Here is a 17,401-nt window from a genome sequence, read left to right as displayed (position 1 = left end):
CGCACGCTTGGCTTTAGTGTTTTTCTGAAGTGGCTTGTTAACTTAGCTCAGAACTCCATTACGATCAAGATTTAACTTGAAAATTCAAGACGAAAGGAATACGTTCAATAAAAGCTGATCCTGAAGCCATAAAAGAAATCTTCAAGATCGTATATATTCTTATGTCTAATAAAATGTTGCATTCGATTCAGCGGGTCAACCTCACAACGTCAATACGACAAAGTACACATATCGTTCTTTTTTTGCACCTAAATAGAGTCCTCGGTTTTATCATTAATCGTGTAATGAGCATTCATCAAGTTTTACGCGCGTATTATCGAGGTGCTGCAGCGGCGCGATGCCATTTACGAATACCGGTGAACAAACGTTCGTGAATTAACGCTCCGGGCCGAGCCTTAATGGTTTCACGCGTGTTTAGCGTGGCGTTATCGTTTGTTCGAATAATTCTCTACCAGTCGACGCCCCCGGCTGGCGCACTTATCAAACCGACGCTCTTCGCACCTTCCCATTTATTTCCAGACGGTTGAACGACCACCTGCTTCATCGCGCGACTCTCGATCGAAATCAATGCCCTCAAGAAACCGTCGGCGAATGAAAAGCGCATGGCCCACGTCGAGCAGAAGAAATCTTTCGGTTTTATCGGGGAACGAGGTCGAGATAACTCCCTGATGAATGACGATGATGTCCCGCGCGTCGTGGAATCGTGGCCCAGCTGGAGAGACGGGATTATTAATTATTATCAAGCGAACAGTTCCCGAAACGCATAACCGCGCACGAATGAATGTTGCGCGTGCAAATAATGTGCATACTAATGTTTGTGTGCGCCGATGCACGCACGACCGGATACGAATTAGTGCAATTGGCAAGTCTAGCGTTTATAACATTGATACCAACTTTAATTCTTAACGTCGCATCGGCACGAATTGCGACCAAACGCTGCGTAGAAAGCGCGTCCACTGTTTGTTTCACCATTGCAAAAAATTTATTAACAAAACGCATTTGCATGCTACGTCACAGACACTCCGGACCACACCGAACGCTTTCGTCACGCCAGTCTCGTCACGCATTTCGTGCCCACTGACTTATTTTTCACATTCTCGTCGATCAAATCTTGTTATGCAATTATAGTCGTGTTCCGATATAAACTGTCAATACTAAAAATCTGTGTACATAACGTAAATTATAGATTTTTAATATTGGCAGTGCATATCAGAATAGACTACTACTATAAAATGTCACGACATTATAAAAGCTTTAGTCTGTAATTTATCTTTTATTATGTAATAAAATTTCAAAATCTTTTTGAATTAAAAAGTTATTACAAACTTATATCTTCAGTCTTTAGAATGAGAAACGGAATCTCGTTTCATCAATCTCACTCAATCGAGATAAACTTCGAGGGCGAAAAGTTAAATCTTGATGAAAGGGATAATTTATTGTTCAAAGGCGTTTAATAGCTCATTAAAATTTCAAGATGATTTATGTGGCGGCAATTAAGAATAAATTGATACGCATTCAAACAGGCGGAAACGTGGACACGCATGCTTATTATTATTTGTTCTATCGAGTGGATTCGGCATGCATCGCAATGTACGAATTAATAGGCACCCGTGGGAATATACGAAATTATTCATACAAGAGTATACCCGCGACTAGTTACATATACTGTCTGATTATTTATGTTTGATATAGGATTAGTTGTTCGTGTGAACTATCTGCATAACTATCGCATGCAATTCCTTGAAACAAAAGCAATCGTCAACAGTTAGTTTGTGTAACTTGAAGGAACTATAATAAATAAATTTATGTACACAAATGTACAACATCCATTTTTATATGCAAACTGAAAAATGACGTGTTTGAAATAAAAAAGAATGATGGCTTGAAATAAAAAACTATATATGTTTGTTAGAAACAAGAAATTATGATCACATTGAAAGTGAACATACACAGACTTTTACAACAAAAGTCATATTTTTCAAAGTCATGTCTTCGCGTTCAGTGAAACGCAAAATGTAGTTTATACTGTAGATATACTGGTCCACAAAGGATTTCTAATAAAATTAGTACGCGTATAGAATGAAGGAAAGTAGTGTTTTGATTTTGTAAAATTTTTCTCTATACTATTATTAACCGTGCTATTAAATAAAATTAACGTGTGTTGCAATATATATCGCGAATCGCCCGACTAATCCACGCGTCTCTCTTAACGTATACGACGTGAGATTGCCAGAAGTGTAGGCGCACGCAATGTGCGATCGGCGAGATCAATCGGCCCATGAATTAGCGCCTTTTGCAGCTCTGTCAAGCATTAATGCTTTTACGCGTGTTTACCTTAACGTTATCGCCGCCGGTTCGAATAGTTTCTTCCCACCCTTTCGCGGTCCTCCGTTTTCTTCTGTCTGGCATGACGTTACTGGGTCATTACAAGTTGAACCCCCTCCAGCCGCTATTTACGATATCTTAGCGCGTTGCGCGAGTAGGTACCTTCTTACCTTCGCCATACACACGCACCCACCCATGCGCGAGACACCCATACGAAGTAATTAACGCGTCCACAGACGTGTACGGCGCGGTCGTTCTCCGTCACGTCTATCGACCGACGCCGACACAACGCTCGCCCGAACACAGACGCGCTGTCGCACGCCAAGTGTTCACGAGGAAACACGAAATCGAAGCTGCGGACCAGGAGGCACGCGATTCTCTGATCCGTCTTGCGAGAGGCGTTACCGTTATCTCCATCGGCCAATCTCGTCCGGACGACTAATAGGTTCAGTACGTGAATACCTTGGCCCGGCTATAGAACCATGTGAAAAGGCCTCCGATAGGTACATGTACTCTCTGTGACCGTCGAGGCAATTCGCCAATGGTGTGCGATACATGGGAACTGCTAAAATCATGTGAGCACGAAAGCGAAGGAAAATGCCAATTTGCATCGATCTCCATTGACGAATTATTCTCATAAATTCGTTTCTTGGAACAACGTTGGATTCTGTCAATTAATACATTGTTTGATATACTGCTATATACGATCTTTCAAGTCACAAGCTGGCGGAAAAGAGATTATGTACACGACAAACAAGGGTTATCAGAATGAATTATAATCCACAAACTTACATTTGCAACTAGCATTGTATTAACGCATTAAGGGTCAGCGACTTTATTACAAAGGTAGATACTTATCGTTTCGTAAAAAGAAATAAATGACATTCAGGAAGATATCTCTAGATAGGAAAATACACCAAACGTGGTCAAATATTTTTTCTTTCGTAAAATACGCGCGTCAACTTGTCGGTAATTTCATGTCTACCTCAACGCGCAAATGGAGAACTCTCGTAGCTCGTTATACACGCGATAATTGCGTACTTACATTAATGATTACATGGAACTACGTATGTGCAGCACTTTACGTCCACTGGGCACGTTTACGTTTAACGGCTGCGCTATATACGTATAGTAAAATATTAGAAAATGTAAACAATAACTTGTTACATTCCGTTACGAAGTTATTATTGAAAGTAAAAACGTAATGCAAAAACGAGTTTTATAATGATACACATTATATATAAACGAGTTCTTTGATGATACGTCATTCCAAGTATCAGTCATATCGTATTAGTCTGTAAAGTGCTTAGTAATAATGCTAACAAGTTTTACATTTTTTTATTTTAAGATAATTTTTTTTCTTAGGGCAAATTGGATTGGCTATGGCGTCCCTTTGATAGATTGCGATTCCCGTAAAAACATATTTAAGAAACCGCATTGCATGCAACATTATAAAGATTGATAAAGTAGGTCGCGTAAGTAGAACATTTCTCGATCGTCATTCACAGGACGTACATTAAGGTAATCGGAGTTTCGTTTTAAACATCACTAGGAGGGGCCTTCGTTTTTTTTTTGCACGAAACGATCGACGTGCTGACTCAGCGCTAATTCCCGCTTATAGTCTATTACTCGATGGAAAGCATTCGACGCTCTTCTATAATTTATGTAAGACACTATTTGAGATACGCAATCACCAACTTTGTAATGCTGGGTCTAAATTATGCTGAATGAATATTTTTATCCGGTGCATTCATTAAGTCATTTAGTAGATGTCACTATGAAAAGCAAATGTTGTACGTTGTCATAACATTACAAATTAGAATTACATTATTACGACAACATAATAATAAATAAATTTAATGTCATGCGCAATTGGCTCGTAACGAACTCAAGAAAATGAAAAATAAAACAAACAAGTAACACACAGTCACAATACAATTTCGCCAAATAGCACAAATAATTATGGATAGAACATAACAGGATCGTCAAATGACTTACGATTCATTTCGAGGACGAGTAATCTGGTTTGTGGTGGCACCAAGTTCGTATTGCTGGCCTGACATATCAGCCTCGCCTGGAGGTGTTGTCGCCCAATTTTCGGATACGCCAAGTGGTTAACCGTTAACCTGCCCTGGGTATCATAGTGATAGGACTCGTCTATCACGGTATTGTCGAGATACCACGTCAGCTTTGGGGGCGGCTTGCCACCACGAACCTCGCAAATCAAGTTCACGTCGCTCCCCTCGTTGTACCGCTCCTCGAGGCCCCAAATAGCTTTCGTCGCCCCATCCAATATTATAGGCTTCGATGGAGGCACTGTGCGAACAGCATGCGTCGTTAAAATTCAACGTGAATACTAATTGATCGTTCGTCTGGCAAAATGACAGTTAGCGCGAGAGATGCGTATGCGGTCGAATGCGATGGAATCCGACAGAATTTTGGCGTTGTAGCAGAATTAACTGTTATAATGGCCGCAAAACAGGTAGTTACGAAGTATATTACACAGCCGCAGCTCCTAGTTTGCGAAGCAAGCCGCGGCTTACACTGAGATTAATTTATGCGCCGGGAAGTGGTGAGTTCGTAAGTCAACGCTTACGATGAAATGTATCGAGCATAAATGTATATCTAAATCAAATGCACGTAAATTCTACATATCGTGTAATGAACTGAATGGTTATATTGAACGTTAAATTATACATCGTAAAAGCGGCCTCGAGATCGCTTCTTGCTTCGATACTTGACGCGACCTCCATTACCGCTCTGATCAAAAGGACTGACTTTAATTGTTGCGTGATCACTGGTTGATTGAGTTTCACCGGGATACAATGCTCTCACCTATAACGGTTAAGTTCATCCTTTGTTTCCGTGTCGGCGAGTTTCTGAAGTCCACCCGGCACCGATAGATCCCCTCATCAGTGCTCTCTAGCCGATCAATGCTGAGGTGAGCTGGATTCGTCGCCGTAACGAAAAAAGCTCTTGGTCCCAATGCCGAGGGCGACGACCAAAGACGGGCGTTGCTGTATTGCCGACGACCGCGAACGTCGAAGCTAAAATAATCGATTAGCTTTTGTATATAATAATTCCATCATTTTATAATTGTTATGAGATACGTTATGAGTGTATTACCGATACTATATTAATTATTGATGCTTCACGTTATATGAAGTTTCAGTATTTTTCGCTAATAGGCACAGAATGCTAGAATGATCGAATATGCATCGTAATAAGAGTCAGTTTATCGCTGGTAATTACCGTTTTGCTTGTTATTCATGTATCAAAAACTGTACCAATTTAATTACATAATTTGCGATGTAATTGCAGCATATCAAGCAATTGAGATAACGTACTGGCGTCGTTATTAAAAGCTTGTCGTGATTGAATTAATTACATGGTAAATAATGAACATATATATTCTGGATACTTGTGATCGAATATACATAATAATACATAATAATATTCGCTTCAAGATTTCTCATCAATTATAAAATTTGATATCTTTGATTCCATTAAATATCTCGAATTACCTCTAAATGGAATATTTAAAAAATTATGATCAGCACAATTCACACTACTGTAATTTTATACCTTATATTAAATACTTATGATAAATACTTATGATAAAATCTAATATCAAATTGCTACGTCGTTTTTTTATCTCATTACATGAACAAAAACTTTAGAAACAGACGGAAAAATTAACGAACCTAGCTAGTAGACTGAAAGATTAAATTCGAAACATTATTCTCATCTTTCGTACTCCATGTCGAGACTCATGCCTGCACGTGGCCTTTCCAATGCACGGCAGCTTCGCTGAAGAATCGTTCGTGGAACTACTATTCGAGACTGATGATTTGACAGAGGCACGTCTATATATGGAGTCGCATGGGAGTCGTTCTCAGTGCGTGATTGCATATTAAGCATCCGCGGTGAGCCAGAACAGGAGCAAAGAGAGATAGATTAGAGGAACAGTCCAGGGATATATAAGAGAGCGAGCACGAGACAGAAAGAAGAGAGGTAACTCAAGAGGGAGAATGCCGGGCATAGAACCCTTCACGGCTCCTCGCGAGCGACTAAAAGTTAAATTGCGTTCCGCGACTGCATGGGAGTTCGGATTTTCGCTCGTGACTGAGTAGTCCCAAAGCTATCCCGCCCTCACGCTTGCTTCCACGGCATTGACGTTGAAATACGATTTAATTCTTCCACTTCGCACTTCCAGTGGACGAGGAGGCACTTCCGTGACACACCACCAATGTTGCCCACCCGCCTCGTTGTCGTAGACAGGGTTGTGAAAGAAGGGCAGACTTCGAAGAGAGGTCGAGCACACGTTCCACGAGCCGTCGCCCAGCACGAGAACGGCTCGCAGATATAACACGTTCGACCGACTTTTCTCGTGCGCGATAATTCCTGAAAGTGATTTTCCCATATCGGTCCTCTGACTTCGATCCTAGCATTCATCGACAGCGAAACGATTCTCAAGATCGATCGATCGCCTGTCTACTACTCACTCGATTCGTCGATCACGACCTGAGAGGCTGATTCGTCGACATTTTCTGGAACGGCATCGCCTACAGCCGTTTCTTCGTTATCTCGGGAGATTACAGAGCGTAGATGAACTTGTGTTGCTCTTTTTATAACTCGCGAAATTTATTTGTGAAATAGCGTACTGAACTATATGTCGTACTGAAATGTTGAGTGAAATAGACGAGTACGATTTGCAGATAAATTTGATAAGACACATTTGTAGATGTGTAGAAATTTTGTTTATTTTTGTTCTCGTATTTTATATCATCATTTTATATAATTTGATAAAAATAATATAAATTTCGGCTTATTACGACAATATCTTAAACAATATTTGAGAGCTCTGCAAGCAAACGCATCTCTTGTCGCATTTCACACATATGTATTATATAATCGTTAAAGAATCGATCACTTTCAAGTTCTCACGCGGAAAGAAATTCACTAGGTCTCTTCGGTAGGTCTAAGTGTCTTGAAACTTTCCTAAGAGAAAAACGTGAAATGGAATTGAGTGGATTCGATTTTGCGAAGTATTATCTATTAAGATAAAATACGAAGATCGCTCGAGAGATTGTAAATATTACCGAGCATTTTGTTCGAGACGCTGGCTGTTCAATATTACAGTAATATTGAAACTCAAAAATCTAGATCTACGATCACGAATAAATATTCATATCATGAAGAATGTAGTCAATCGTTTAAGGTCTCTCTGCTCTTCCATTTTCTAAGTAAATGGAAAAAACTAGATGAATTCTCTCCGTACCGATAGATAGGCGAGGAAAGATTCAATCATCTTCAAGGATTATGAAAGTTTTGTTAAATCAATAAAATTAACTAAAGAGAAAGGAAAAAAAGAATAGTTATAAAGTTATAATGCGAAGAAATCTTGATGAGACGACATGCATGTCACACGAGTTACTCCTATCACGAACGAAACATCAAATACATATGTAAGGCGAATATTTCGAAGGAGCTATGCGCGATCATGCTCACGTAACTTCGCAGTTTCCTTTCCTTAACTGTCTAGTGTACATACGATAAGAGGGCACGATGTCACACAATAAATATTTTACTGCAAGAGATCCCATGAAGAAGAGTACATTGGCGAGGCCAAGGGAGAGACGGTTTTAGTATGACGACCGCCTTTAAATTTAAAGTTCTTCGTCGGCGAGGATTAAACTGACTTTACAACAAGCGACGACTTGCACTCCCCTTCGCATTAAACACCACCGTCGGCATCCCCGGCGTCGCTTCGCATACGCTTTCCGTCGCTCTTCTACCACGAAACTATCGCCAACACCCACGCACATATCTTATACCTTATTACATTTCTTAAATATGACTCACCGGATACTAACGTCAGTCCCCTTTCAGCCGCGGCAACTCTTATCCTACGACTGCGGCATGGCGATGCGCCGACCGCCATTCTATATGCAAAATTTCACGGGCCGTGGGAGCGAAACGGCAACTCGAGTACCGAATGAACTTCGCTGTGGAAAATAACGCGAGGAATTTCCAGACTTGAGCTCATTTCTTTTTGATTTCTACGAGAAAGTGCGTTTTATAGACGATATGAATGACTCTCACATTCGAGAAGTTTTTCTCAGCATTTCGCTCCGAATTGAAATCGTACAGTGAAGATTAAAAGACTTTTTGTACGAAAACAATTTTTTTCTAACAGAAAATACGATAATTTAAGAACTTTGAAATCTTTAAACAATCAGTTTTTAATTCATGATAGATGTCCGAAATCTTACCTGTAAATCGGTTCATCTCTGCCTTCTTTGTACCAAAGCACCATGCTGATTTCATCGTTATTGATGGAACGAATGTCACAAGGGAGTTGCACTTTGTTTCCGATTACACCGTCAATGGCAACAATTGGTACTGCAACAAGAAAAAGATAAATGTGAAATAAATTTACTTTTTCCTTTAAATAAGTGTAATCTTTTTTAATTGCTTTGAATGTATAGTTGTCATTCTAATTTGATTGATAAATTATACTTATAACTATAATTAAAAGTGTAAATTTATTAATTAAGGCTACGCAATTCAATGAGAAATTGTATATTTGATATTCGATATATCAATAAAAATATTATAAATTCTACGATTATTCATTTTTTCTTATTAAAGAGTAGCTATACTTAATCCAGATTAAGAACGCGAAAGCTAACTGTAATCGACCTTTAAGCTTTTAACAAGGTATCTATGTATAGCACGAAATATTTCTACGGTAAGTAAAACGCTGATATAATGTGATTTTCATAGACAAGAAAACATCAGGATTAGATCTCATTACATGAGAATTTAGTGGTGATGTACATCCTGAACGGTTAAAGGGGAGCTCATACCCGAGTTTAACTCCCATCATTCTCGTCTATGATAGGATAGGCAGTGGTTAACGATGATTTGATGTCGCTATGGTTTTGTCTGCTCGATTAGATTTACATGTAGATGGAGATATCGCGTTTTAATGAGCTGGCTCCTCTCTATTTTCCCTCTCTTTCTCTGTCCCCTGACGATGATGCTATTTTTTCGCGAGTTCCCTGACGTCTTATCGGACTTTTCGATCGCTTCTCGAGAAGAAGCATCGTGCCTCAGGAGCGATCGTTCCCAGGGATCCCATCGATCACCACACTAGTATTTCGTCGCTCGACGTCTGATCGCAACAGGGTCGGTCAATCTCAAAGTTCACGGATTTCCGCCTTAAACTATAAAACGCTGACACTTCTATAGGTAAAAAGAGGATGAGGGAATGTCTGATGATGACATGTTGAAAGGGTGCACGCGCGCAGGCCTATGTCTTCACTTCTAAATCCGCAAAGATATTGCATAAACGTGCGAAGTATTTGCTAAAGGATTCAGAGCAATCGTGCTGAATATTCTGAATCTGAAATTAGAATACTAGCCGACTTTCAGCGGGTTGATATGAGAAACGCGATAAGCAAACATACGTTGAGCATAGTCGCCCTTCTGCTCGCGTTTATCCTAACTTGTAGTATCGTAAATTACCTGCTATTGCATACATTAGCAAACAGCAATGTTTCTTAATCCCATTGTTATATATGTTAATGTGTTAATATATCAACATGTATATATGTATACGTATTAGTCTCGTTAAATAAATACCAAATAAAAATATTTTTTAATTTTTCTTAATTTCTTCCCAATTTTTACTTATTTCATATTTCAACATTATAAATAATAACGAAAAGAACAATTTTGATGATGATTTGAAAGATCTAAAATTTCGCTGAATACAAATCTGAAAATAATTTTGTTGGGCCATCAAAATAATTATGTTGGAAACTAAAAAATGATAAGCAATGTAGCAAAAAATTTTGATATTCTAGGAACCAATTTGAATTTCCAATAAAATTATTTTTAAATCTGTATCCAGCAAAGTTTTAGATTTTTCAATAAAATTTTCTTTTCGTATTTGTACAAAGAGAGAAAGAGAGAAAGATGTTAATTTAAATTATTATTTCATCTCTCATCTCTCGATTATCAACGTACTTAATATAATATAATATGACCTAAATGTATGCATGAACAAAATGACATTTATAAGTTATATGCAATTTCTTTACTTATTACAGAATTATGATGTCTTCTCATTACGGGAAACGATTCAACGGATCGTAAAACGCGGAAACATTCTTCCGATCTCATTTAATCCTAGGAGAAGTTTTGAAGCGGTCCGGAAGGAAACTCGAGGAAGCTTCAGGCAAACTTGTGGAACGTCCGGAGGCGTGACAAGCGTCGCACGCGAAACAATTTCATTTATCACAAGAAAAATAGCGATTTAACTCTACGAGTGGGCGTATCATACATTTTCCGCGAGTTCGAGGGAATGAGAGACAAAGGGCGAACAAGGCGGTAGAAAATGGAAGACACCGAGGGCAGGTCGTTTCTTCTTTGTCGTCATAACCAACGATGAGGAGGGCACGCAAGTGTATTAGCGTGGATGACATCCTCAACGCTATAAGTCATCACAGTACAATTTATTGTATTGCTCTCTGCCAGCACTTAAAGAAAATACAGGACGACGATTGTCGGTGTGTCAATGCCTCAGGCCGTCTCGCAACGGAATGGAACATGCGATTCCAAATAACTAGAACGTGCGTTGTTGACGCTAAAAATTTGCATCGCGGATGAGACTACCGATACGGCATCACGAAAGCCACCGACGGGAAAATTATTACCAGACTAATTGGTAGACCCATGGCGGAAATTGCCTGTAGCGCGGATAACCGTGGTACTGCCGCATTAAAGTTCGCAATGCCGTCACTCGCTGAAATACGCGATTGCCTCGTAAAGATAATTCTGAATGTTTTCCCGGCGTCGATCGATGAACTGCGCTCGTTGAATCCACGTAATGTCTATTTTTCGCGGAAGAACGTAAACGAATCTATCGACACACGATTTCATACTCGTTGTATGATCATTATTATCAGTAACGTGTACCCTTCTCATTTTGATGCATATTTAACGACTGCTCCATCATGATGGAGCATCGGCGTTTCTTACTCCGTGTTGCTTACACGAATCGAGTCGTGACATGTATCCACAGTGATGATAAATTCTAAACGCCTACGTCGTTCCCAGTAGGGATCGTTAGGGAAGAAGTTGTAGGGTTAATAAATAATCTTTCTACGTGGAAAACGAATCCATCAACTTTTACTGTTACTCTCGTTAACTACGCGATTGGAGGCAACATCAAACGTACGCAAGTATACGCCCTGGGTCTAGTCTTCCTTTACCGAGCGGGAAAACCATAAATAAGTAATCTTCCCGTTTCCACGAATGCGCAGGAGGGTTCTGAATCTCGAAGATGATCGCCTTGGGCGAACGTGCAGGATGCTACGTTTATTTTCTTTTTTATTGACAACATAAATTTAACGGATTTTATTTTTTTCTCTGCTCTTATCTCTATTTTTCTTCTTCGCGGTTCCGTTCCGTACACAGCTGTTTTTTACTCAACTGATTGCTGCCAGTCAATACGTTATCAAACGATGAGAGATTCTGAAAAACTATGTGTTCAAACGCTTATACTATAAATGTGAAAAATAGTGGAAAATGCAGTAAATATAATATCGATAAGATTATACATATAACAATATGTAATATTTTGATACGTATTCAATAATAATCTTGAAAAGTTTCAAATATAATGATTGAATATAATAATTGATATGTACAAATTATTATTAAAAGAAGATTTGATTTCTCATTGTATCTCAGGTATATAAAAATTTATCCGTAAAATTTAATATTCTTTATATTCAACCTAAAAGATAACGATAATAGCTCGTACCAAATAACGAAATTATTAAAAATTTAAGACAATTAGCCAACTAAATAAATTAGCTAATCGCATGTGAGATGTTTGTTGTTTCTTCTTTTTGTTCAGTGTTATTAATCAGATGATAAAATAAATGTTATCATAACTGTGAGTTTTAAAATTACAGTTCCACACGATTATTGCAGAAATAGAAATAATGCCCGGGGCAACTTTCTGGAATCAGGTGAAGTAATCTTTCAAACGATTTAACGTTAAACGCGTATTACGTGAATTGCTCATTGGTATAATGGATGAAGGGTAATTCTATGATATATAATTCTCTGACTTCATGAGGAAAAAAGTAACGTGCGTACAAGAGTCAACATTTGTGAAATGATAAAATAGTTTCTTCGTCTGTATTTTCAAGGCGTACAAAATAGTATACGGGCATAATTTACATAAGCATTTACATTGGACGAATGATTTAATGGACAAGTTTGATTATACATTAAACATGCTCATATTTTCAACAATAATAGATCCTAAACGTGGAGCTAAATTGATATATAGACGATGATGAAAGGAACTGTGATATATGTGAGCTGTGTGGCATGCGTAGAAAATACATTTAAGATGTTCGATGAAGCGTAGACGTCGAAATCATTTGTCATATTCATAAGTAGCATGTAGATAGGTGCTCTAATTTACATCAAAACGTGATCGGTCATATATTTCGGTAGCGAGAGTACTTCTATAGATATCGCTTAATTATTTCCTTGATAATAGAATCATAGATGGCGCGTAGAAAGCATTTGAATACTTCAATAAGTTCGTTTCTGTCAAGTTCCCTGTTGGATTATCAAGAAAACTGAACATGACAAAACTTTGTAAGTTATACATCACAATAAAAAAAATCCTCTAATCAACACTTCAGCGAAGTTTGGAAACAAAAGCAATCGTTATTGCAACACAGACGGGAGGATAAAGTATTCGCTGAAGGAGAATAATTCATAATTTTATATAATTCCGCGCTGCAAATAGATTATATGCAAAGCTTCGATTTTTAAAGTAGACTACTTACTTCGGTTGAAGTACGTGCAGCGGTTACCGTGTACCTACGATGAAAAAATGCTATTCAAGCCGGCAGGGCGATAAGGTAAGAATCGATAGAGTTAGCCACTTGTCTAATAGACTTAGATAAATCATCATGTCCTCGAAAGATAATCAAAGACTATTCACCGACAAGCTATACAGGTTGGCGTCGAACCAAGTTTATCAATCGCGTGTTTAATCTCTACTAATTACCATAGCCATTACGCCGTGACTTTTGTTAACTACAACTTTTACCACCTGACTACAACAGGTCAGAAAAAATTATTACACACCTAACATCAATCTATTTCAACTGTTTCATTCTAACAGCTTTATTCACAATTTCATAAAATTGTCATTGTAAATAACTATTACATTTGCAAGTGATTTTAACGTGAAACAAAAATAACAATTTAATTTTTGTTTAAATCATAATAAAAATCTATAAGGATTTTTATTACGTTAATTTTTATTTGTAATTATAAGTTTGTAATTAATTTATAATTTGTTTTCGGATATTTCATTAGCACGAGATATTATTTTATAATGTTGATGAATTGTTGCTCATGTTAAATGCCCTTATTTTATAAAGGATTATCGACTCAATTGATTATTACGATTTTTAAGGATTCCCCTTGCTGATCTCAAGAAGCAAATTATGTATATTATCAATTTGCCCTGGCTAAGCAAAGCCGATTTACAAGGCGTCGTGACAACAAATTATATATTAGCAGCCAGCTAAAGCCAACGATAATCTACTTATGTATTTTGCTCGAAAAATAAATTTAGCTCAGCTTTCAAGTAATCGTATAAATTTTCTCGATATTATTTATAAAAATATTCAATGTGCAAATATATCATGCAATAAAATTAATTTCTAAAAGTAAAAGAAAACGTGAAACACGGAGACAATGATACAACTGATTATGAAAAATATATGACTTGATTAAGCATCTTATTCGAATATTTATGATTACAGAGATTTGAGTTTTAAAAAATTTAATTTATACAGCCAACGTTGAAACAACATGCTGATCTTTTGCGTATTATATTCATTGTTATCATTTGAAAAATAAAATGAATTATTAAATCACATTAATGATTTTGTATTGTAGGGAGAAGTACGCCATGTAAGGTACCTTCTCATTTTATATAGGATAATAAATGACGCAATATAAAAATGCGTATAAGCTGTTTGCAGCGCGGACGTTACGACTCGATGGGCAAAATGGATGTGCAAACAAAGAAGTTCCATTTTCGCCATTCGTGCGCATCGCGCGGATATGTAGATCATCGTAAAAATTCATGGCACTAAAGAGCGCATTTGCCCATTCTCGTATTTACGTAGAAACGTATTTTAAAAATCATTGTAACTGGAGCCTCGACGGCGCATTCGGTCGCAGCAAGAAATCATGCATTTTCCTCGTAGAGTGCGGGATGCTTTAAACTCCTCTTTACGATGCTCTATAGTCGCATCACGATCCTTGCGTCTGTTTCCTCCGCGAATAACAGCTTTCGCATAGAACAGAACAGTTCTGTAGCGGAGCTTTACAGTTCTCGAGTTCCGCCGGAGACATTAATCTCTCTCTTATGAGTTACGCGCGGAGATGTACATACATATACTTATATGTATATATGTATATGTAAGTTATAAGGACTCGCAATCGATATTACAATCTTCAAAGATAGTATCATTTAAAATCAAATAACAATAAAAATTAATTGTTGTTACAAAAGTAAAATAATCAAAAATTATCAAATTTTAACGTTCGCGTTTTGTATTATTATAATATGTATATTTCATTTCTCGAATGTACTGGCATTGTTATCGCGATATTATATTTTATTGTACAAAAATGTCGAAAATACGTCATATACTTACATATACTTAAAATTATTCCAAATCTTTGTTTTCTCCAACAATTTCTGCATTTTGTAACTAAGTCACATCTTTTTCTATTAAGTTAAACTAATACGTTATGTGTATCAATTCATATTATCATCGTTGTCATTCAATGTTTGCGCAAAATATAATGTTTAAAAAAAATATTATGGATTGCATAAATATTTTCAAAATGATAAAAAATGAAGTGACGTTTCTTGACTAATCCCTTTTCGTGCTTGATTTTTTACAATTGACAGCCTTCACACGACGTAGCTGCGCGATATAATTTTATGGTCCTCCAGTGGTACTAAGTAGCGGAAAAAAAAAATAATCTCTTGATCGTGGGAGTAATGACTTGCATGTCGGTCAACCTGGTTCTACTTTGGCTCGACGATTATGGACGTCGTGCATTAAAGTCAAGTACTGGCATATCGCAATCAGGCACTCTTTGAAATATCGGATATCGGCACCAAAATATTTCTCACGAATGCATGATTTTGCAAGATCTATAATCATAGGATCGGTACGATGTATATGAATTATGTTGCTTTCATTGCACACAAAAGCTGTTACGTTTCAACCCAATTCGTCGGTCATACGTTATAAAGTTCTCTTTTTCTTAACATATTTTTGCGATGAAGATATATACAAGAAAGAAACACGTCTGCGATGGTAAATAATAAAAAACGAATGAGATTCAAAAATAAATAGCAGGTCTCGGTATGGTTGCTCCACGGTAGTTATACATTATTCGTTAACACAAATGTGCGGGATTGTAATTTACAATCGTGATATCAGACAGCTGCTCCGATCGAGAAGCAAAAGAAAAATAAATAGCCTCATCGCGCGATCTCAATTATCGCGCGGCGCTGAGCCTTCGTTGGACGGCAAATCATTCGCTGGAATTTAAATGTAAGGTCTCGTCTGGTTCTTCATGATATATAGATTATTACTAAATAATCGTCGTCATATACTCACGCAATTGCTACATGATGCACGGTGATGGTATTGGACACATCGAGGGAATTGCAATCTTCGATGTTGACCAAAGTCGGACACACGCGTGTCCGAATGCGTATTTTTTTCCCTTCTACCCAATCCTTCCTTGTCTCCCCAATCGGTGCAGCGGAGAAAAATAAATACAAAACTACGTCGGACGCAATTACTGCAATTGCACCGAGCATCCTGCAATTATCGGGAGTCTCGATGCTCGTTACGTGAAGCGGGAAAAGGTGAAATCACTTTGTTGGCTGCAGCGACTGAGAAGTTGAAGGTAATAATCATCAGTCCGTGCGGGGAGTAGAACTAAAAAGTATATACAAAAGAATGACCGATTCGCGATAGAACCTGGCACGACAAATTCTACGACAAATTCTTCTCACGCATGGAAGATTTCATTCTGCGAAATGCTAATTATTACAAGTAATTACATGCATTTGTTTTAATTATGTACAAGATTTTCATTTAATCATATTTCGAAACGCAAACGCCAATAATTATGTAAGCACGAGGCAATGTAGTGTCGATATGAATTCATAAAGCAAATCGATTACATGGAACAGAAGGGAAGGGAGAGAGGAGAAGGAGAGAGAGAAAGAAATTTTATCTCGTAAAAATTGATACAGCGAAATAAAGCTATGCGAAAGGTTGGAATTGCGATATAAATTACAACGTTCTATTTGTTTGTAGATAAAGCGAATACTGGAGCGCTCTGGAGAAATCATCACGATGCGAGATGCATTATGCAGCAACAGAGTTTCCAATTGGTTACGGCGGATGAAATTGACTACGCGAATAAAATTCCCACGATTTGCACTGCGGCATTACCGCGCTGTAAGTCGAAACCGCACGCGGGGCGAGCGCGCCCGTTTCGTCGGAGAAAATGAAAAGATGGGGAAGAGCCGGTTCTTCGGAGATACGCCAGTTTTAGGCGCTCGTTTAAAATTACGGCGAAAGCGCGCACTGTGCTTTCCAATTTTCGCGCGGAGCATAAGAACGTGCTAAACGACCGTGGCGTTGAACTCTATCGGCCGGCAGTACCATCTCCGTTCTCTCGCCATAATCCTTTCTCCTGTTTCTATTTTTCCCAGATACTGAGTATGTGCCGCCGAGCGTGAAAGTCGTGTGCGGAATAGCATTTGGTGTCTACCCTTGCAGGTTTTAACGGGCAGTCCCGTATGCCAGACGCGTGCCAAGTTTCCCCATTCTCCTTCTCTCGTGTCATTCTCGTCCTTGCTATATAGGTATATACCCTATATATGTGTGTGTGTGTGTGTGTGTGTGTGTGTGTGCGT

At 38.1% G+C, this 17,401-nt stretch overlaps 1 protein-coding gene across 1 annotated transcript in view; it reads right to left on the bottom strand.

Moving 5' to 3' along the window:
• LOC105622566 (hemicentin-1-like) overlaps positions 1 to 17,401 on the bottom strand; it is a 102,649-nt gene that overhangs the window by 29,785 nt on the left and 55,463 nt on the right. The window contains exons 2-5 of the mRNA XM_012203982.1: positions 9,517 to 9,576; positions 8,601 to 8,730; positions 5,161 to 5,372; positions 4,324 to 4,641 (exon numbers count right to left, since the gene is read on the bottom strand). Of these exons, the coding sequence (XP_012059372.1) occupies positions 4,324 to 4,641; positions 5,161 to 5,372; positions 8,601 to 8,730; positions 9,517 to 9,576 (720 nt within the window). The remainder of the gene's footprint in view (positions 1 to 4,323; positions 4,642 to 5,160; positions 5,373 to 8,600; positions 8,731 to 9,516; positions 9,577 to 17,401) is intronic.

The sequence above is a fragment of the Atta cephalotes genome (assembly GCF_000143395.1).
Source record: "Atta cephalotes unplaced genomic scaffold scaffold00046, whole genome shotgun sequence".
NCBI classification, from domain to species: Eukaryota; Metazoa; Arthropoda; class Insecta; order Hymenoptera; family Formicidae; genus Atta; species Atta cephalotes.
Note: the sequence above shows the minus strand (reverse complement) of the source record. Positions and strands in the feature narration are given on the sequence as shown.